Below are 22,527 nucleotides of genomic sequence, written 5' to 3'. Positions count from 1 at the left end.
GGAGGCTGGAGGAATGGTCATAATGGGGTGAAAACTGGTCATAAGTCACTTTTTTAGTATCGTCATAACTTTCAGTGGTCATTAAATGAATGGTTGTAAGTTGTGGGCCACTTGTATTCCTGTTTGTCCAATAGCATACTTCTCAAAGACATGCCTCTAACTTTTAAATATGCCTGGGGAAAAAGTAGGGTAGGGTAGGGTAGAGTAGGGTAGGATAGAATTAGAAGTAGAAGTGGAGTGGAAAGGAAAGGAAAGGAAAGGAAAAGAAAGGAAAGGAATAGGAATAGGAATAGGAATAGGAATAGGGATTCTTTATTGGCCAAGCATAAGCTCTCAGTGTTCATACAAGCAACAAGTGATAAATCATGTTCACAATGACTGCAACAATACATTTCTCTTTTCCTCCCATTATTACTACTCATACTTTGAGGGTTTGTGATTGCTGGGCTTCCTCCTAGCAGGTTATTATCTATTTTGGTTTGGCCTTCGAAGTACTTGCAAGACTAGAATTTGACAGGTTTTCTCATAATGAGGTTGACTCCCAGGGATTCAGGTGGAACAAGTAGTACATGGCTTCAAGAGAGAGCCTAAAATATTAGACAAATGGCAGCCCAATTGGGACTTCTTTGGTGTCCAAATCCATAACCACTTAGTTTCTGAGATTTAGATAGCATTGATTTATCTGGAAAGCTTTAAAGAATCCCAAGTGTAATCAAGTCTGACTATTATGGATAAAGTAAAGGTAATTACAAATATGTGCTAGTCGTTCCCATCTCTACGGGGCGGTGCTCATCTCCGTTTCAAAGCTGAAGAGCCAGCGTTGTCCAACGACGTCTCCGTGGTCATGTGGCCGGCATGACTAAATGCCGAAGGTGCACGGAATGCTGTTACTTTCCCACCAAAGGTGGTTCCTATTTTTCTACTTGTATTTTTATGTGCTTTCAAACTGCTAGGTTGGCAGAAGCTGGGACAAGTAACGGGAGCTCACTCTGTTACGCAGCACGAGGGATTCGAACTGCTGAACTGCCAACCTTCTGATTGACAAGCTAGGCATCTTAGCCACTGAGCCTCCACATCCCCTCTATTATGGGTACTATTTGATTATTTAGCAGACGGTGCATGAAATCGCTGTGATAAAGAATCATAAGAGCGGCACAGTGGTTAGAATGCAGTACTGCAGGCTATTTCTGCTGACAGCCAGTAGTTTGGCAGTTCGATCTTCACTGGCTCAAGGTTGACTCAGCCTTCCATCCTTCCGAGGTGGGTAAAATGAGGACCCAGATTGTTGTGGACAAGAGGCTGAGTATGTAAATTGCTTAGAGAGGGCTGTAAAAACACTATGGAGTAGTATATAAGTCTAAATGCTATTGGGAGGGAAGGAAGAAAGGAAGGAAGAAAGGAAGGAAGGAAGGAAGGAAGGAAGGAAGGAAGGAAGGAAGGAGCCATGGTGGCACACTAGGTAGAATGCAGAGTGGCAGATAAACTCTGCCGATAGCCTGGAGTTCGATCCTGACCAGCTCAAGGTTGACTCAGCCTTCCATCCTTCCGAGGTTGGTAAAGTGAGGAACACAGCTTGTTGGGTGTAAGAGGCTGACTCTGTAAACCATTTAGAGAGGGCAGTATATAAATCTAAGTGCTATTGCTATTTTCTAGGTAGTCCTTGACTTGCAACATTCATTTAGTGATGGCTTGAAGTGACAACGTCACTGAAAAAAGTAACTTATAACCTGTTCTGGCACTTACAACCATCACAGGGTGACTGTTAGGCATCCCAGAGTTGTGACAAATGTGTTTCTTAGTCTTTGCAGAGAGGGGGGAAGAGAAGCGAGACAGACAGACAGAGGCAAATATAGAAGAGAGAGAGAGAGAAAGATATAGAGGAGATAGAAGAGAGGTGTGGGTGTGTGGGAGAGAGAGAGTGGGACAGAAAGAAAGAGAGATATAGATGAGATAAGGGAGAGGTGAGAGAGACAGAGACAGATTTAGAAGGAGAGAGACAGAGAGAGATAGAGGAGATAGATGTGTGTGTGCATGAGAGAGAATGGGACACAGAGAAAGACAGATATAGATGAAATAAAGGAGAGATAAGAGAGAGAGAGACAGATATAGAAGAGAGAGAGAGAGACATAGAAGTAGTGGTGGGATACGAACAGTATGCCCCAGTACGGGCATACCGGTGCCTGCTGGGAGCACCAGGTACTGTTCCGGTAAGGTGCTCCAGAGGGCCCACCTGCCTGCCCACTCTCCTTACCTCTATTTGAGCCGACCAGGGCATTTGCGCACAGAGAGCACGGCGCCTGCGCGATGCTCCACCAAGCAGCTGGAGTGTCACAGGCGGTAGGTACACATGTGCGCGCTGCGGGCATGTATGTGGTGGACGCCCGGTCCCGATGCAGCGTACCGGTGGCTTAGTGGCAATTACATCGTCCTAATATGCAATACAGCCCTGGTTCGATTCCCAGTAAGGGTATGGCTAGCTGATGAGAGCTAAATAGCTTGAAATAGATCTATACTAGTCTCCCTTTATTTATTTATCAGCACAAATACAACACACACACACACACACACACACACATATATTTATATATATGTATATATATTATATATATATATATATATATATATGTGTGTGTGTGTGTGTGTGTGTGTGTGTGTGTGTGTGTGTGATATTTGTACTGATAAATAAATAAAGGGAGACTAGTATAGATCTATTTCGAGCTAATTAGCTCTCATCAGCTAGCCATACCCTTACTGGGATTTGATTAGTCATACCAGGGGTTGTAACACAAATACATACATACATACATACATACATACATACATACATACATGAGAGAGAGAGAGAGAGAGATATGAGATAGAGGAGAGATGAGGAGAGAGAGAGATTAAACCAAAGAACCACACCTTCAGCAAGCTTGCTACACCTGTACCGCTGGCTTCAGTGCTTAGCTTAATAGAGAATCACTGAGCAAAACTGGATTCCTGTTTTGTTTTTTGTCAGTTAAAGTATGCCTTCAGACAGTGCATGCGTGGTACGTGTGATTAGCCAAATGTATTCCACTCTGAAAATGGAAATAAAATTTTGTGGGAACTTGTAGTCCTCTTCCCTCCGTCGCAATAAAGTCTGCCTAGATCTATTTCCAATCACGCACCATTTATTCGGTGCAGAACACTTTAATTTAATGTTTTTCATACAGCACACAGATTGTACAGCATTTTGTAACTGCTCCGGTTTGAGATTTTCCGAGCAAATTGTTATGAATGCTAAGAGTGTTTATTTCGCCTTCTGTTGAGCTATAGCTTATATTTAACTACGTATAAAAATAGCATGTGCCTGGTTTTTTAATTATTGCGTTTCCTGTCCTGCAGGGAATGTTCCTTCTGTAGTTTGCTGTCTTGTGGCATAACTTAAACAAAAGTGTGTTATTTTATGTTCATGAACGACCCAAATTACTATACTATTTAGCAGCCTATTTAATAAATGGGCTACAGGGCAAATAAAGCGATCCCATTGGACGATGAGGTTTTTAACAGAAGCCAACAGATTGGCTGTGCAAGGCTGGAAATTTTAGCTGCCATACAAGTGGTCCTTGGAGTGGTGCGGTAGCCCAGAGGTAGTCCTCTTGCCTCACAATCAGGAGGCTGTGAGTTCGATCCTAGGTAGAGGCAGATATTTCTCTTTCTGGGCACGATAAGAAGATATCTGCTGAATATAACTCCGCATTGGCGTCAGGAAGGGCATCTGGCCAGTAAACACTCCATTCAGTTGCCCAGGCTCCACCCTGCAAGGCGGTGGTGGGTTTCAGCCAGTACGGCCCGGTACGTAGTAGTAATCGGGAGCAGCCGCTACCGTACCAATACGGTGGCTTGTTTGGCCCACCTGCCCACCCGCGTTCCATATCTGTTTTTAAAGCAACCGGGCCAATTGCACACACGCACACAGCGTGTGGCACCTGCACGACCTCCAACAAGCAGCTGGGTGTGCACAGCGCACGTCCGGCTCATGCACAGCGCACAACTGGTGCGTGCACGAACAGATCACGAGCAGCGTACCTATAGAGATGGTAGGAGCAACCCACCACTGCTGCCGGGGATTATGGGGTCATTAAAAGGAGATGATGATGATGATGATACAGGTGGTCCTTGACTTATAACTGATCAGTTAGCAACCATTTGAAGTCAAGATGAACCTACCTGGGAGTATTTACAACCTGGATTCGTAATTCCGACAGTCGGGTCCGATTGCGGTTGTAAGCCAAGGACTATCCTTAAAAAAATGAAGATGATGGGAAAATAGAGGAGGAAAAGCGACAAAGAAAAAAATGAAAGAGAATGGGGAACAGAAGGAAAAAAAGCATTGACTTCCAGTTCCTATTGGCGCAGTAGAATAAGGTAATAACATAAAACTTTGACTTTTTATTTTTACATAATAGTATGTCTGGCTGCAAAAGTTGATGGAGTTAGTAGACATGGCTAAACTGGTTTCTTTGATTAAAGAAAGGAACGCAATGAATTTTGTTTTGACTTGGAAACCATTCTTGGACTTTGTGATTGAGGTGGGAAAAATGAAAATAAGGGAGGGAGGGAAGGAAGGAAAGAAAGAAGGAGGGAGGAGATGTGATGGCACAGTGGTTAAATGCAGTACTGCAGGCAAACTTTGCCCACTGCCAGGAGTTCGATCCTGACAGGCTCAATGTTGACTCAGCCTTCTATCCTTCTGAGGTCAATAAAGTGAGGACCCAGATTGTTGGGGGTGATATGTTGACTCTGTAAACTGTGAAGAGAGGGCTGTAAAGCACTGTGAAGCAGTATATAAGTCTAAGTATTGCTATTGCCCACAACAATCTGGGTCCTCATTGTACCCACCTCAAAAGGATGGAAGGCTCAGTCAACCTTGAGCCAGCCAGGATCGAACTGCTGGCAGTGAGCAGAGTTATCTTGCAATACTGCATTCTAACCACTACTGGCAATCTGCTTTCTCAGGTTGAAATTATAATGTACACCATCGCTATAATGTCCTCCTGTTCCTGTTCCTGTTTTCCCTCAGAGTCAACGATTGCATTTTGCGGGTGAATGAGGTCGACGTATCTGAAGTTTCACATAGCAAAGCTGTTGAGGCGCTGAAGGAAGCCGGCTCCATTGTACGACTCTATGTCCGCCGGAGGAGACCTATTCTGGAGACTGTGGTGGAAATTAAACTGTTCAAAGGGCCCAAAGGTAATTATGGGCGATGAGGCAAACACCGCGCAGGGGGTCTTCAACTTACGACCACCATACATATGACCCAATGGTGGGTTCCAGATCCCGTCACAACCGGTACGCTGCGACAGGGCCGGGTGTCCACCGTGTGTACCAGGCGCTGCATATACATACGCACCACCGCCCTGCCATGCTCCAGCTACTTGGCGGAGCTTTGCGCAGGCGCCGTACACTGCGTGCATGTGCGCAAGTAGCCCTTTTGGGTCAAATACAGGTAAGGAGGGTTTCCTCTGAAGCACCAGAATGGAATGATACCTGATGCTCCCAGCAGGCACCGGTACGCTCATACCGGGGCGTACCAGCTGTAACCCACCATAGTATGACCACCTCTTCCATAGCCAAATGAGGCGTTTGTTAGGTCAATCGTGCCTAATTTCACAGCCTTTTTTTTTGTCATGGTTGTTAAGTGATTCACGTGCGATTTTACAACCTTCGTCACCATGGTTGTTAAGCGAATCATGTGGTTGTTAAGCAAATCCTGCCTCTCCCATTGACTGTGATTGTCGAACGCCAACTGGGAAGATTGCAAATTAAGATCACGTGAAGTGTTAATATCACTTCAGAGGACTACGTGTACATGCTTCTTGCAGATCGCAGAGTGCTTCACTTTGGCAAGATACTGTCTGTAGGGCTGGATCAATAAAGAACTCAGCTTGGAAGAATTACCGAGTGTCTTTCTTGGATTTGGGAGCCTGACGTAGCCTGAGATACTGCTTTTGAGCTTAACCTTAGTTCATTTTCAATAAAGTATATTCTCAATAACGTTTCTTCTCCTTTTTCATTTCCCTTTAGGTCTGGGATTCAGCATTGCCGGAGGTGTAGGAAACCAGCACATCCCTGGTGACAACAGCATCTATGTCACAAAAATTATTGATGGTGGAGCAGCCCAAAAGGACAGACAGTTGCAAGTTGGAGACAGGCTTCTTATGGTGAGAATTGATTTTTTTTTATCGATAGTGTGATGAAATATAACACATAACACATACAGGCTCTTTACCAGTTTACTATGTATCTCTGTACCTCCTCATTTCCCACTAGGATCAACAGGTAGTACAGAACAGGATAACAAAAGAGTTGGAAGGGTTCTTGGAGGTCTTCTAGTCCAGCCCCCTCCTCAGCTAGGAAACCCTATAACATTTCAGACAAATGGTTGTCCAATCTCTTCCTAAAAAACTTCCAGTGTTGGAGCATTCACAGCTTCTGGTGGCAAGTCGTTCCACTGATTAATTGTTCTGTCAGGAAATTTCTCCTTAGTTCTAGGTTGCTTCTGTCCTTGATTAGTTTCCACCCATTGCTTCTTGTCCTGCCTTCGGGTGCTTTGGAGAATAGCTTGACTCTCTCTTCTTTGTGGCAGCCCCTGAGATATTGGAAGACTGCTATCATGTCTCCCCTAGTCCTTCTTTCTCTTAAGCTAAACATACCCAGTTCCTGCAACCGTTCTTCATAGGTTTTAGTCTCCAGTCCCCTCATCCTCTTTCTTGCTCTTCTCTGCACTCTTTCTAGAGTCTCCACATCTGTTCTACATCGTGGCGACCAAAACTGAATGCAGAATTCCACGTGTGGCCTTACCAAGGCCTTAGAGTAGATACAATTGGACTTTCCATTAATAGCAATAGCATTTAGGCTTATATACCAGGCCATAGTGCTTTAGAGCACTCTCTGGGAAATTTAGAAGGCAAAAGCATTGTTATTTGCATATTATCCTCAAAAATCTGGGTCCTCCTTTTACCAACCTCAGAAGGATGGAAGCAGTGGTGGGATTCAGCCAATTCTCACCACTTCAGTTGTTAACTTTCTAAGCAGTTCGGAGAACCGGTTGTTGGAAGAAATCAGACAACCAGTTGTTAAATTATATGAATCCCACCACTGGATGGAAGGCTGAGTTAACGTCAAGCTCCATCAGGATCAAACTCCAGGCTGTGGGCAGAGTTTGCCTGCAATACTACACTTCAGCCACTGCGCTACCTCGGCTTTTAATCTCGGTTCTCTTCTTTTGATTTGCATGGGAACAAAAGGTGTCTCCGTTTCCGCATCTGACTTGCTGAATGCACCTTTCTCCCTGCTTTCTTTTAGGTAAACAATTACAGTTTAGAAGAAGTCACACACGAAGAAGCGGTAGCAATATTGAAGAATACATCGGATGTAGTCTATTTAAAAGTGGGGAAGCCAACCACCATCTATATGACCGACCCTTATGGCCCTCCAGATATTACTCATGGTAAGTTATGATATACAAGTTTTTTGTTTTGTTTTGCTCGGATGTTGTTGTCAAATTCTAAGTTTTTAAATGACATTTTAAGGAAGAAGTACCAGGGATTCAGAATAGACGGTTCTCACTCAAAGCACCTTTAGCGAGGAATGAATGGGGAGAGGGGAAGATAAGAAACTATGAGACTGAAACCATAATTCTGGAGGAAGGAAGGAGCTTAATCTAACCAAGGTGTAACATCACTTAATTGGTCCAGAACTCAGATTATTGTAGCAGAAGAGCAAGCAAAGCTGAGGGCAGAGTTAAGTAAGTCATCACCCTAGAGTTGCTACATTTCCACAAATGTCTTAAGTCTAACCTCTCCTGCATTCCATTGATATCTGGCACTAATTTAGTACTGTATGAGAGGTCCTTGGTCCTCTGAGCTTGGTTGTTTATTTGTGGATGGTGCATTACCCAACTAGATAACATGATCAGTGTTAGTAGCAGCCTAATCAAGAAACTACCAAGAATACTCCCACCGACAGTGTGAACCGCTTGTATATAAACAGAAAGCAAACCCCATTCCCTTCTAGCACTGATGATGTTACCTGGTTGGGTAATGAAATGTCTGCAAGAAAAAACGACGAAGCTCAGAGAGCATCAAGGACGCACCGTCTTCCTCCTTCAACTCCTCCTCCTATTCCTCCTTCCCCATTCCCTTCTAGCACTGATGTTATTTAGTTGGGTGATGACATGTCTGCAACAAAACAACGAAGCTCAGAGAGCACGAAGGACACAAAGTCCTCCTCCTCCCCTTCTAGCACTGATGATGTTACGTAGTTGGGTAATGAAACATCTGGAAGAAAATGTCTGAGTAGATAAAGAACGAATATGGTTGTAAATTCTCATTGTTATCGCACAAGGTATTTCTTTTAGACGACACACTGTTTAATGGAAGATGGATTGTTTGTATTAAAATTATATATATAATTTAATTCCAGAAAGTAGGCAATTCCAGTGCCTTTTGACCAATATCCTTTGAAGTTGTTTCCTTTCGATAGCCTCTTGAATCAAGTTATTTGCTCCCAGACTGAGAGAATAATGTTTAAGTGTATACAATGTTCTTCTTTCTAGACATTTTTAGGTGCCTATGTGGTGATAAAGATTTTATAGCTGCTTAATACCATATTCTTGTGGAAAATTAGGTCCAATAAGTCAGAAAATATTTTTGTGTGCATTCTTGATACCTGCGGTGTGTATCTTTGATGGAGTAAGAACAATTGGCTCCAAGAAGATTATATCCCTATAATGGGCCACAGCCAAGGGTTTGGGGGCCCTGGTTTTAGCCTTTGATGCCTTAAACTTCCTAAAAATCCTTCCCATGTATGTCTGTTTGCAAAAAAAAAAAAAAAAAAAAGACGAGGGGGGCCACCTTGAATTTTCTGTGAATATCTCAGACTGTTCAGCATGAATTGAACGGTACATGAATTGAAGTGGCGATTGACTGGTAATGGGCTGTCTTCTTTAACCCGTAGCTTATTCCCCACCAATGGAAAACCACATCCTGTCTTCTCGCAACAACGGCACTTTAGAATACAAGACTTCTTTGGCCCCCATCTCACCTGGAAGATACTCACCTATTCCAAAGCACATGCTAATGGAAGATGACTACCCCAGGTTAGATATAAACCTTTACTGAGTGCCTTTGATTGATATGCTGGCTTCCAGGAACATGTTGTTGTTTTTTTGTTGCCGGGATTTTGATGCTCGACAGAGTATGAGCCTCTGAATAATCACATTTATACAGGAAAGAGGCAGCTATGCTCCATCTGGCTGTCCCTTAAGATAATAAGGAGGTGCACTCTTTAAATTTTAAAAGAGGGATTCCCTTCTCAGTAATTTAATGGTTAGAAACAAGAGCTAAGCTAGAATCAAGAGAAGGATAAATAACGTAGTGACTAACAAGGACGAATTTCCTTCGCGCCACTATTTCTCTTTGTCGTAATTTTTTTTTACCTCATCCTGTCCAAAAAGATCAGGTTTTCGCTCTGTTTCGTTTCGTTCCTTTCTGTCTGACCACCTAGAAACATCGTGTTGGATCCCAAATTTTGCTGTTTGTCTGTCCACCATTGTAATCCACTGTTTACCTTGTAATTTGTGAGATTTGAATTGTCCCTTTTCACCCTTAACTTAGCGCCTTTGAATTTCTGTCTGTCTAGGCCATATGGTTTCCCCTGGGGGTTTAAACCTGGGGAGGGGGATGGAGCACCACTTTCCACCCCCGCAAAGCTAATGTTTGCAGTTCTCACGGCCTCCTTGGTCTTCGTACATGAATGTGATGTGCACGCAAGAGTAGGTTGGATAAGGAATTCCCATTCATTTGCTTCTGAAGTCCCAGGAGGGGGGGGGGACATTTCTCGCGAAAACGGGAGCTTTTTTTGCCTTGGCCCTACCCAGCTGAAGCCTGCAGAGTGCTGCTGGGGGTTGAATGAAGGCAATAACTTTTTTATCTTACTTACCTCTTCGAAATCTTGGTACGTCTTATACACTGGTGCGTCTTATACACTGGTGCGTCTTATACACTGGTGCGTCTTATAGTCCGAAAAATATGGTAGGTCAAGGATGGTCAAAACTCAAGGCCTGTGGTCTGGATTTGGCCCATGGGGTGCTTAGATTGGGCCTGTGGGGCTGCTATGGAAACAGCAAAGGACTGGCCCATGGTACCTCTGTCAGTGAAAACGAAGCTCGAGGGGATCGCGTGCAGCCCCCCGGAGTCCATTTTCCCTAGCAGAGGGCTGCAGGAGTTCATCGCGGCCTAAAACGGGGCCCAAGGTAGTCGTGCATGCCACCCCGAGCTCTGTTATTGGTGGCAGAAGGCTAGCAAAACAAACTGTAAGCAAACCAAGCCAAAGGAGAAACTTTTCCCCTTTTGCATTTGAGCATGCAAGAAGGGACAGGAAAGGAGAAAGGGAAAGAAGTAAGATAAAGAAAAGGAAGGAAAGATAGGAAGAGAGTAAGGAAGGAAAGATAAGGAAAGAGGGGAAGGAAGAAGAAAGGAGAAGGAAGAGGGAAGGAAAAAGAAGAGAAGGAAGGAGGGAAGGAAGGAAGGAAGGAAGGAAGGAAGGAAGGAAGGAAGGAAGGAAGGAAGGAAGGAAGAAAGGAAGGAAGATTATAATGAGAGGGAGGGAGAGTCTGAGGGAAGTCCTACCTTAGCACTTGGCCATCACAGGTGCCCCCGACACGAGTGACTTGGAACTGGCCACGCCCCCCTGTGTTCTCCCCCCCCCCCCATGTCAAACACAACCCTAATGTGGCCCTCAATGAAATTGAGTTTGACACCCCTGAATTACGTTGCCTCGTCTCCCTCAAATTGTGCATATTCTTTTCTTCTGCACTAATCTTATTAATATAGTGAAGATATATTGGATAATGGACATCCCCAGGAGATAAAGCAGACTATGCTCCATACAAGCTCCCTGTGGTAGGGTTTCAGATGCTACCAAGAACTTTTGGTATTTTTGCCGAAAAGTTTAAAATGATTGTGGGGTCCTTGGTGCTCTCCGAGCCTGGGTTGCTTTCTTGCCAACTGATGCACTGATGATGTTGCCTAGTTGGGTCATGAAACGTCTGCAAAAAAACCACCGAGCTCAGAAAGCACCAAGGTCTCCACAGTTCAACCCTAAGCTAAAGATATGATCTTCCATCAGCATGGTTATTGCTTCTTTTATGGCAGATCGGGGCCCCAGTGAAGGCAGATCCACCATTTCTAAACTTTGAGAAATATTTTAGATAGTGAAATGCTCGTGACGAGGCCCGTAAATCCACAGCCTTTCCCAATTGCCCTAAATTTTCATGCTGGAGCCAGCCAAATCTCCAGGCAAAACATACAGGAGAAAAAATATATTAAAAAAGAACTAAATAAAACAGCCCAATAATTTAGACATCTGCAGATTGACTCCCCGCATAAGGGAAGGAGAAAACTGCCAAAGTCTTGATAATTTATTCTCTGCTGGTCTACAATTGGATGAAGGATGCAATTGTGGATATTCATATTCCAAGTAAGATCACAAAAGGTTTCAGCAGGTTAGAATGCATCTGCCTGAATGTTTTTTAAAACTACCGCAGAGAATTTCTACCTTTAGAATATTAGCCACTTTAAGACGTCTGGACTTCAACTCCCAGAATTCCACAGCCAGCCATGGATGGTTGAGACTTTAGGAATTCTGGGAGTCATTTTAAAAGTGATAAGTTTGAAAAACCCTGGTCTATATAAGTTATATAAAAGAGCAGGCCTTGGGATCTGAATCATCTGACCATATTATAGTTCTCAAGAGTCAAAATAATAATAATATTTGAGTGACTCCATAACGGATGGAGAGTCAGTGCAAATATCGCAAGATGGAATTAGAGAAATGCCATTTTTATGGATTCCTTAGTACTCTCTCTGAAGGACGCAGTGGCTCAGGGGCGAAGACGCTGAGCTTGTCGATCAGAAAGGTCGGCGGTTCGAATCCCTAGCGCGTGTGATGGAGTGAGCTCCCGTTATTTGTCCCAGCTTCTGCCAACCTAGCAGTTCGAAGGCACGTAAAAAATGCCAGTAGAAAAAATGGGGACCACCTTTGGTGGGAAGGTAACAGCATTCCATGCACCTTCGGCGTTTAGTCATGCCGGCCACATGACCACGGAGACGTCTTCGGACAGCGTTGGCTCTTCGGCTTTGAAACGGAGATGAGCACCCCCCCCCTAGAGTCAGGAACGGCTATCACCTATGTGCGAGGGGAATCTTTACCTTTACCTAGTACTCTGTCTGAGCTCGTTTGCTTTCTAGCAGACATTTCATTGCCCAACTAGGTAACTTCATCAGGCCTAGAAGGGAGTGGGGTTAACCCTGATGATATTACCTAGTTGGGTCCGCAAAAAAAATCAACCCAACTTAGAGTGTGGAAAAGACCCCACAGTTCAACCCCGAGGTAAAAATATTCTCTTCTGTTGGTGTCATTGTTATCCCAAGAACGTTTTTATTTCTTGCAACGAATCTCTCTTGGTGTGAACCATCCTAGAATATGTATCCGATTCAGTTGTGTCCATTCACCCGTTAAAGACAAAGAAGCTCATTATACGAGGTGGACGGCAGAAAAATCAGTACCAAGCGTCCCGACCCGTATCTGCTTTCCTAGAAGGGCATCAGATGCTTGCCCTGGGCATCAAACCCTCTGCTAATCATGGCCCTTTTAACGAGTTTGCCTCTTCTGGTTTAGCAGATGTTGGCAAACAAATGTTCCATGTTCAGGCTGAGGCGGATAGCTGGAAGCAAACACAGATCACCTGGAAACCAGGATTATCATTTCGATGCAACCGAAAGAGCGATCAGAGGAAGTGACAGATGAGGAGGGTTTTATTATTCCTGCATCACTTGCTAAAGAAGAGAAACGTGTTTTTCCCCAAGGCTCGAAATGGGTCACGGGTTGCCTCGAGGACACGCCGAAAAAGAACAACGAGGAAGAAAAGTTTTAAAGTCTCCTGCTATTTCTTCCTTGAGAGCTATATACAGTACATTGCAGAGCCATTTTGTCCAAGAAGTATCATAGCCCGCTGTACAGTAGTGCCCAAAATTTAGTAACAAAAGCAAAAACAAAGGGAGAAAGATTATAGACATAAAAACCTACAGTAGGGGCCAAAATTGTGGAAACCTTTTAAGAAAAGTGTATTTTTGAGGGTTTGATGGCTAAAAACGCCACTTTGTTTGGGAGTAGTACCATAAAATTATATATCAATGGAAAGATAACTTAATCAAGAATGTAATGCAACAAAGTTTGTTCAATTATCTGTATTCTATGAAAGGTTATAGCCAAATATAGCCAGCAATAAAAACCAGTTAATAGAAGCAATCATTCAATCTTGGTTTCACATTATAACAGCTGCAGAACTAAAAGACTTTCTCCACTCTATCGGAAGACGCTGTAAGGCCGTAATTCATGCTAAAGGTTACACAACTAAGTATTAACTGACATGGTGCTAATTTTTGTATATCTCATTTTTTTTTCTATGTGTTTCACTTTTCTTCTTTATAACTCCTATTCTAATAGCAATCCTTCATAAAAGTTATTGCATTACATTCTTGATTAAATGATCTTTCCACTGATATATAATTCTATGGTAAAAGGTAAAGGTTCCCCTCGCACATATGTGCTAGTCGTTCCCGACTCTAGGGGGCGGTGCTCATCTCCGTTTCAAAGCTGAAGAGCCAGTGTTATCCAAAGCTGTCTCCATGGTCATGTGGCCGGCATGACTAAACGCCGAAGGTGCACGGAACACTGTTATCTTCCCACCAAAGGTGGTTCCTATTTTTCTACTTGCATTTTTTAAAGTGCTTTCGAACTGCTAGGTTAGTATGAGGCTGGGACAAGTCACGGGAGCTCACTCCGTTAACGCGGCGCTAGGGATTCGAGCCACCAAATTGCCGACCTTTCTGATCCACAAGCTCAGCGTCTTAGCCACTGAGCCACCATGCCCCTGCAAAAGTGGTGTTATTAGCCATCAAACCTCAAAAATACTGTACGCTTTTCCCAAAACGCTTCCACAATTTTGGCCACTACTTTATTATTAAATAGTTCCCTGAAGTGGAAGATGATCGCTAGCAATTATGTAGGAGACTTTGGAAGAGTTTTTGTCCTCTATTTTCTTCTACTTCAGGGGAGGTGTATCAATGCCACCTCACTCTGGTCAGTCTCTTCCCTTCAGAGGTGTACAGGTCGTCCTTTGACTGACAACTATTCATTTAATGACCATTGGAAGTGACAACAGCGTTGAAAAAAAAGAGACTTATGACCGTTTTCCACACTGCTGCAGCCTCCCCACAATCCCGTGATCAAAATTCAGACACTTGGCAGCTGATTCATATTTATGACAGTTGCAGTGTGAATCCTCTTTTGAGACCTTCTGACAAGCCACAGGGAAGCCCGATTTGTTAACAACTATATTATTAATGCAACAGCTACAGATTCATTTAGCAGCTGTGGCAAGAAAAGTCATAAAATGGGGGGGGGGGAGAAACTTCACCTAACTAGAAATATGAATTTTGGGTTCAGTTGTGGTCGTAAGTCGGGGACTACCTATACACCTATCAGGACAACCTTTGTTTGATAGAAATACAAGTAGTCCTTCCAGGGGTGGGTTCCAGCTTCTGTTACTGCTGGTTCACTCAGGGATACGTTTCATGCGTGCTATTCGCGCATGCACAGTAGTAAAAAAAAGTAGCAAAAAACAAGATAGAACCAGTTCGGCCGAACCGGACCAAACCAGTAGCAACCCACCTCTGATTCCTTCACTTACAACCCTAATTGAGACTGGAATTTCCATCCTTAAGTGATGCAGTTATAAAGGCCAACATCACTGAGGGGCATTGCTTAGCAGTCATAAGTCAAGGAGCTGCATTGCTTTGAGGTTGTAAGTCAAGCACTACTTGTAGAAATCTTGGTTCAGTCCAACTGGCATTCAGATTGATTTCATCTTCATCTTAGGCCTGGTTCTTCAAATATGGCAACTCTAAGACTTGTGGACTTCAACTTCCAGGATTCTGGCTGAGGAATTCTGGGAGTTGAAGTCCACAAGTCTTAAAGTAGCCAAGTTTGAAGACTTCCATCTTAGGCATGAATCTTGCAATTTAGAGCAAAAAGGCTAACTAGGAATAGCTGATTGCTTGGGGACAATCAGCTGCTTTCAACAAACCCACCTGGTTTGTTTCTGAAAATGCCCTGGCCATTAAGTCACTCTATGACCTAGTAGGAAAAAAATGGCCAACATGTCCTTCAAAATAATAGTTTTCCCCTTCCTTCCTTCCTTCCTTCCTTCCTTCCTTCCTTCCTTCCTTCCATCCATTCATCCATCCTTCCCATATGTTCTCCCCCAGAATCATTTCACTTCTCTCAAATTGGCAGTGACCAATCAACTAGCTATGGGATGAGCTGAACATTACTTCAAAGTGTAGGAATTTAGCACCCACCCATTTCCTAGAAGAATGGAATATTCCGGGAAATATTAAAAAGTCAGAATACTATACATAATACCTAAAGGAGAAACATGTTTCCAAGGACATAAACTCAGAGCCTTAGCTGCCTAAGCAGATATTTTGGTGCCAACCTATCTACAAGACAAAAGGCTGGGCCAGCTTATCTACAAAACAAAAGACCTTCAACCTCAGGACATGATAGGAAGTCACCCATCTCACCACATGGCACCTGGGAAGATTGCATCACCCAGCATGGTTCAAACAAGCCTGGGACTCAAGACAGCCTAGAAAGTTACCCCCTCATCACCCACTGGGAGTCTGACAACCAATCAGAATACATGCCCCTGCCACAGGAACGGGAAGTTCAAATTCAAGGCCCAGGAGAGGGTGTAAATCTCTCTGTGTCTATCTCTGTCTGTCTCTGTCTCTTTCTGTCTCTCTCCCATGTGCTCATTTGCCCAAGACCCCCAAAAAACCATGTAGTCCTGTCCGCCATTAAACCGTATTTCCAAACAGCCTCCATGTTTCCTGTGTTTTTCTCCCCACTTGGAGAACTGAATCCAGATGGACATTTCTTCCAACAAAGGGTATAGAACAAGCAATGGTTGGTTGTCAGAGAATGCCAGGCTACCCAGATTCCTAGACCTGTGTTTGTCCCCACCCCACAAGCTTCTAATGCAGTGTTGATCCTCAGCCTTGGCACCTTGAAGATGGGTGGACTTCAACCCCCGGAATTCCCCAACCAGCTCCTTCAAGTTGGCGAGGTTGGGAAACAAAGGTCCAGTGGTTGTGTTTCACCTTTCACCAATGGAAGGCATCCTTCATTTGGCTTTCTTTGAGCCCATTGGGGTGTTCTTATGGGGCTGGCCCTAGTGATTTCTTTCTCTCTTTGCAGATATGACTTCCCTTGGTAGGTGTGTTCCCAACTGGAGCAGGGATAGCTGTGATCCCATAGGGAAATTTCATGAGTGCAAGAAATCCAAGCACTGAATCAAACAAAAACCAACTCTTGTATTTCTTTTTGTTGTCGTTGTTCACTTCGACCTGCTGGAAAGGGAGAAGAACCTATGCCTTCTTTTAACGTGTCTTTTAAAAAGTGCTCTGACACCAGATCTGTGGGAACTTGCTTCGATGTAGTGCTTTTTTTTAAAAAAAAATTCAGTGTGGTTCTTTTCGTGTTGCTCCGTTTTGCAAAAACACAAAACCGAAAAGGCAGCATGTGCCAGCGGTTTAGATTGACAAGCTTAGAAAATTGGCCTTCATGGCTGTTGATTTTTCACTCTGTTTTTTCTTTTTTAATCCTTTTATTTCTTGGAAGACGCCTTCTAAAAAACCTTGACTCTTTGCAGCTGTCTTGATGCTATGCCGAATTGTACCGAGAATTTGCTCACTTGTGTAACGAGTTTGTGACCTGTAAATGAACCCGTGTAAAGCTTTTTCGGGGGGTTGAGAAATGTGTGCATTGGAGAGAAAAGGGGAATGGTTCTGTGAATGCCTTGGATTGAATCAGGGGTCGGCAACCTTAAACACTCAAAGAGCCACAAAGCTCCTAACCAGAAGCCCTCTGGTTCAGTTCTCGAGCCAACCTGAAATCCAGTTCCCCCACCATAGAGTCTCCTAGCGCAGCGTGCTTTTTCCTCTGCCAACCGGAAGTCCGGTTCTCCCACCATAGAGTCTCCTCTTAGTGTGGAGTCCATTTTCCCCTGACAACTGGAGGTCCGGTTCCCCCACCATAGAGTCTCCTCCTGGCGCAGCATCCTTTTTCCTTTGCCAACCGGAAGTCTGGTTCCCCCACCATAGAGTCTCCTCTTAGTGTGGAGTCAATTTTCCCCTGACAACCGGAGGTCTGGTTCCCGCACCATAGAGTTTCCTTCTAGCGCAGCATCCCTTTTCCTCTGCCAACCGGAAGTCCGGTTCCCCCACCATAGAGTCTCCTCCTAGTGTGGAGTCCATTTTCCCCTGACAACCGGAAGTCTGGTTCCCCCACCATAGAGTTTCCTTCTAGCGCAGCATCCCTTTTCTTCTGCCAACCGGAAGTCCGGTTCCCCCACCATAGAGTCTCCTCCTAGTGTGGAGTCCATTTTCCCCTGACAACCGGAAGTCTGGTTCCCCCACCATAGAGTCTCCTCCTAGTGTGGAGTCCATCTTCCCCTGACAACCGGAGGTCCGGTTCCCCCACCATAGAGTCTCCTCCTAATGTGGAGTCCATTTTCCCCTGACAACCGGAAGTCCGGTTCCCCCACCATAGAGTCTCCTCCTAGCGCAGCATCCCTTTTCCTCTGCCAACCGGAAGTCCGGTTCCCCCACCATAGAGTCTCCTCCTAGTGTGGAGTCCATTTTCCCCTGACAACCGGAAGTCTGGTTCCCCCACCATAGAGTCTCCTCCTAGTGTGGAGTCCATTTTCCCCTGACAACCGGAGGTCTGGTTCCCCCACCATAGAGTCTCCTCCTAATGTGGAGTCCATTTTCCCCTGACAACCGGAAGTCCGGTTTCCCCACCATAGAGTCTCCTCCTAGCGCAGCATCCCTTTTCCTCTGCCAACCGGAAGTCCGGTTCCCCCACCATAGAGTCTCCTCTTAGTGTGGAGTCCATTTTCCCCTGACAACTGGAGGTCCGGTTCCCCCACCACAGAGTCTCCTCCTGGCGCAGCATCCTTTTTCCTTTGCCAACCGGAAGTCCGGTTGCCCCACCATAGAGTCTCCTCCTAGTGTGGAGTCCATTTTCCCCTGACAACCGGAAGTCCGGTTCCCCCACCATAGAGTTTCCTTCTAGCGCAGCATCCCTTTTCCTCTGCCAGCCGGAAGTCCGGTTCCCCCACCATAGAGTCTCCTCCTAGTGTGGAGTCCATTTTCCCCTGACAACCGGAAGTCTGGTTCCCCCACCATAGAGTCTCCTCCTAGTGTGGAGTCCATCTTCCCCTGACAACCGGAGGTCTGGTTCCCCCACCATAGAGTCTCCTCCTAGTGTGGAGTCCATTTTCCCCTGACAACCGGAAGTCTGGTTCCCCCACCATAGAGTCTCCTCCTAGTGTGGAGTCCATCTTCCCCTGACAACCGGAGGTCTGGTTCCCCCACCATAGAGTCTCCTCCTAATGTGGAGTCCATTTTCCCCTGACAACCGGAAGTCCGGTTCCCCTACCATAGAGTCTCCTCCTAGTGCAGCATCCTCTTTCCTCTACCTGTCCTAACACAAAACCCTATCAATTGTGAAGCCAACCGGCGACAGGGAGCCGCAGGAGAGAGATCAAAGAGCCACATGCGGCTCCAGAGCCGCGGGTTGCCGATCCCTGGATTAAATGATATTTTTTAAAGAAAAGGATGAGAGTATGCAGCAAATTGGAACAGACTATCCATCAATTATGTATTTTGATTTTGACATTTTCCCAGTCAGATAATATGGCATATTTGTGTTTGTATATATATATATATATATTTAGAAAATAATAATAACGTTGTTTCCAAATGCACAAATATCAACTGGCTTGGCTGACTTGAAGGTCTGTCCAATCCAGCATTTTTATTGATGATGGAAGCTAATTTTAAAATGTTCACATCTGAAAAAAATTTGTGGCAATAACTTGAGTTCACAGTGCGAAGGCTGAAGGTCATGAATTCAGCGGTGGGCATTTCCCTTTTTAAAAAGTTATTGCTTAAGGGAGCTTTCTTAAGATGTGGGAAAGAGCAGAAAATCTTCAGGTGGGTGAACAAATAGAAGAAGAAGAAGAAGAAAAGAACGTTTCTGAATTGTGGGATGTCTAATTTTGGTCCATCCTTCCTGTTTGCTGCAGTTATGTGTCTTTGTGCATTTTTAAAAAAAGAGGGGGGCAATTTAGCATGCTTGTTTACTGAAAAACCTTAACACCATTTTGAATAGCAATGTTATCAAACCATGATAGGCAGAATCCTGTGCATTGGCCAATTGTGAAGGTGGGGCTACCATGCTCTTGTTTCAGGAAATTATACCCGGAGGAACAAATCCACCCGTGGAAACAGAATTATATGCAATTTTGCAACTCGGTCCTAACACACCACTGAGAAAAAAAATAGGAGGTGTTTTACACGGGGGGGGGGGGTCGTCTGTTTATTACCCCTGCAATATTTTGATTGTACTTCTGAACTATTGCTTCTTTAACCCCTTCTCACGTCGAATGTCAATCCTTCATTGCTCGATATTGTGCGCTGTAATAAAATTTTTAGATATTGTGCGCTGTAATGCATTTTTTAGGTATTAGTTCAATGCTGGCCAGTTACATTGGTTGTGTGTTTTGTTTTGCTTTTTCATTACATAATCCTTTTTTTGTTGGTGGTGGTGCAGGGTGGGATAGAGAGAGTTAATGATGAAAGGAAGCCGATCTGAACCGGTAGTGGTTTGGCGGCCTGGGTCACCGGAACTGGCAGCAACCCAGGCCTGGTTCTCCTATGGCCCCGCCATCTTGTTTTTGGCTTCTGCCCATGCACAGAACAATTTTTATTGCATTGTGCATGTGCGTGCTCAGCCAAGAGCAAATCGGCTGTAGGGACTGCCAGAACCCACCCCTGGTAGAAGCTCTCATTAAAGGCAGCGGAAATTTCCCTTGCTTCCTATTTTATTTATAACTAGGTGATAACCCGGCGTTGCCTGGGTATTTATTTATAGGGGGAAAATGTCCGGACCAAACATAATTTCTACGTTGGATTTTCCCTTTTACCAAAGGGAGCCCCCTTGTGGAGTATTGTGAAGCCATTACCATGGCAACTCCACTGCACTGTACAGTAGAAGTCATTTTACGGCAGTACAGTAGAAGCCATTTTGAGGCACAACAGGATGTATCTTAACAGAACACACAAACCGAAGGGTGTTAGGGGTTTCTTACCCCCACAGTATTTGTTTCCAGAGAGTAAGTCATTTGTGTACCAAGTTTGATTGAAATTGCTCCAAGCGTTCCAGAGTTATGCTGGAACACACACACACACACAAACACACATACAGATTTAAGATCTTTTAGATCAGACACAATATTAAGCTTAGCTGGGGCATGGCAATACTTCACAGCCAGCTGCAACTTGTTTTGGCAGCTGCGTTGATCGCAAATAATTTCCAATCATTTCCATGCAAATTCCAAGAATTCAAAGCATTTGCATGCGGTCTGTGATGAAATTTTCTTTTAAGAACCTAAATCCCACGGCTGCAGGTTTTTTTTCTCCACCAAAACACCCTTTGGTTTGTTTTAGAAGAATATATTTTATTTAGAATGACACTGTGTGAAGCGTGGTACTGGTGGTCCTCGACGTACGGCCACAAATGAGGGCAACATGTCTGCTGCTAAGCGAGACATTTGTTAACTGAAATTTGCCCCATGTTACGACCTTTCTTGTCATCGTCGTTGTGAATCGTTGGAGTTGTTCAATTAGTGACACGGTTGTTAAGTGAATCTGGCTTCCCCATTGATTTTTGCCTTAACAGAAGGTCGCAAAAAGGGATCACGTGATCCTGGGATACGGCAACTGTCATAAATATGAGTCAAGTTGCCAAACATCTGAATTTTGATGTGACTGTGGGGATGTTGCAATGGTCCAAAGTGTGAAACATGAACCTAAGTCACTTTTTTTCAGTGCCGTTGTAACTTTGAACGGTCACTAAATGAACTGTTGTAAGTCGAGGACTACCTGTATTGCGTTGGAAGCTTACAGAATTTACAGAAATTCTGCGAGTGTGTACATCTCTTGTCTCTTCTACTGCGATTATATTATTGCCGTAGCTTTTATTTTAATTAAAGCAAATAATGACTCCATATGAGTTGATGCATGAATAGAAATCAGAAGAACATACCATGAGTTGCTGCTTAATTTATCAGCCATCAACAGCCTGGAGATACTCTTTGATTTTAATTATTCTTTCATAAAAGCTGTAGTTTAATCGCGGTGCAGCTGGAGCGGAAGGGAAAAAATACTGAGAAATTGAGTTGAGAAATCACAGTTTCTCTAAAAGAAACTTGATTCAAGTTGGAATGACGCCTGAATTGTTCCTTGCTAATTCAGATGCTCGCTTTTGAAGGGCTTTAACCAGGGGTGGGATTCAGCCGGTTCGGGCAAACCGGATGTTAATTTAAATCTGGTTCACCGAACCGGTAGTTACAAGGACTGGCTTATCGCGCCTACCCGTCCCTCCCCTCCTAGGAGTCTACACACAGCCCATTTTGGATGCCAGATAAGTGCAGGGCCCGCATGGAGGCTCTGGGACGGTGAAAACGGAGCCTCCCAGAAGTTCTGGAAGTCCATAGATGGACCTGTTTCTGGCATCCAGAGGGCCTCCGATGTTTTGCCCTCCCGGAGGCTTGAAAAAAGCCTCTGGAGCAGTGGTGTGTTGCAGGCAGTATGCCCCGGTACGGGCGTACCGGTGCCTGCTGGGAGCAGCAGGCACCATTCCAGTACGGTGCTTCGGAGGGCCCGCCCGCATTCCTGAGCTGTATTTGACCCAACCGGGCCATTTTCACAAGCGCACCCAGCAAAGGGCGCCTGCGCAATGCTCTGCCGAGCAGCTGGGTGGGTGCACATGTGTGTGCAATACACGTGATGGACGCCTGGTCCTGTCACCCGGTTGCGACGGGATAAGGAACCCACCACTGCTCTGGAGTCTGGGGAGGGCAAAAACGTCCCCCCCCCAATAGTGCAGGAAGCTGACTAGCCACGCCCCAATGGCCACACCCACCCAGCAACCGGGCAGAAAACCGTTTGTTAAAATTTTTCAATCCCACTCCTGGCTTTAACTGAGATTGGGAAAAGTAACAGAGGCCGTGGATGAGGTCCCCAAAAATTACAGATTATCTGTATCTATTCTTGGCAAGTTAATTGTTGCAATGGATGATAAATTCCTTTTTTCCCCTTTAGGCTCCAACTTGTTCACAGTTAACATCTGACGCCACAAGATGTGACTTAATTGTGGTTTAAAAGCTCACTTTCTCAGGAGCTCTTAAGCCTGTTGCTAAATTCAGGCATCCTTAGATGAGATTTGCTTAATTGTGGGTAGCTGAGTAAGTGCCAGTTAGACGAGTTTGCATGTGATCCTGAAATGATGTACTTTGGTTTATTA

At 44.6% G+C, this 22,527-nt stretch overlaps 1 protein-coding gene across 3 annotated transcripts in view; it reads left to right on the top strand.

The window, feature by feature from the left end:
* Positions 1–22,527, top strand: part of LOC309390542 (disks large homolog 2) — a 303,450-nt gene that overhangs the window by 76,977 nt on the left and 203,946 nt on the right. For all 3 annotated transcript variants that reach the window (XM_081949959.1, XM_081949958.1, XM_081949963.1), the window contains exons 5-8: positions 5,048–5,217; positions 6,052–6,188; positions 7,333–7,477; positions 8,986–9,127. In XM_081949959.1, coding sequence (XP_081806085.1) covers positions 5,048–5,217; positions 6,052–6,188; positions 7,333–7,477; positions 8,986–9,127 — 594 coding nt within the window. The remainder of the gene's footprint in view (positions 1–5,047; positions 5,218–6,051; positions 6,189–7,332; positions 7,478–8,985; positions 9,128–22,527) is intronic.

The sequence above is a fragment of the Natrix helvetica genome (genome assembly GCF_964273705.1).
Source record: "Natrix helvetica genome assembly, chromosome: 4".
Lineage (NCBI taxonomy): Eukaryota > Metazoa > Chordata > Lepidosauria > Squamata > Natricidae > Natrix > Natrix helvetica.
The sequence above is the reverse complement of the archived record's forward strand: the minus strand, read 5'-3'. Positions and strand labels throughout refer to the sequence as shown.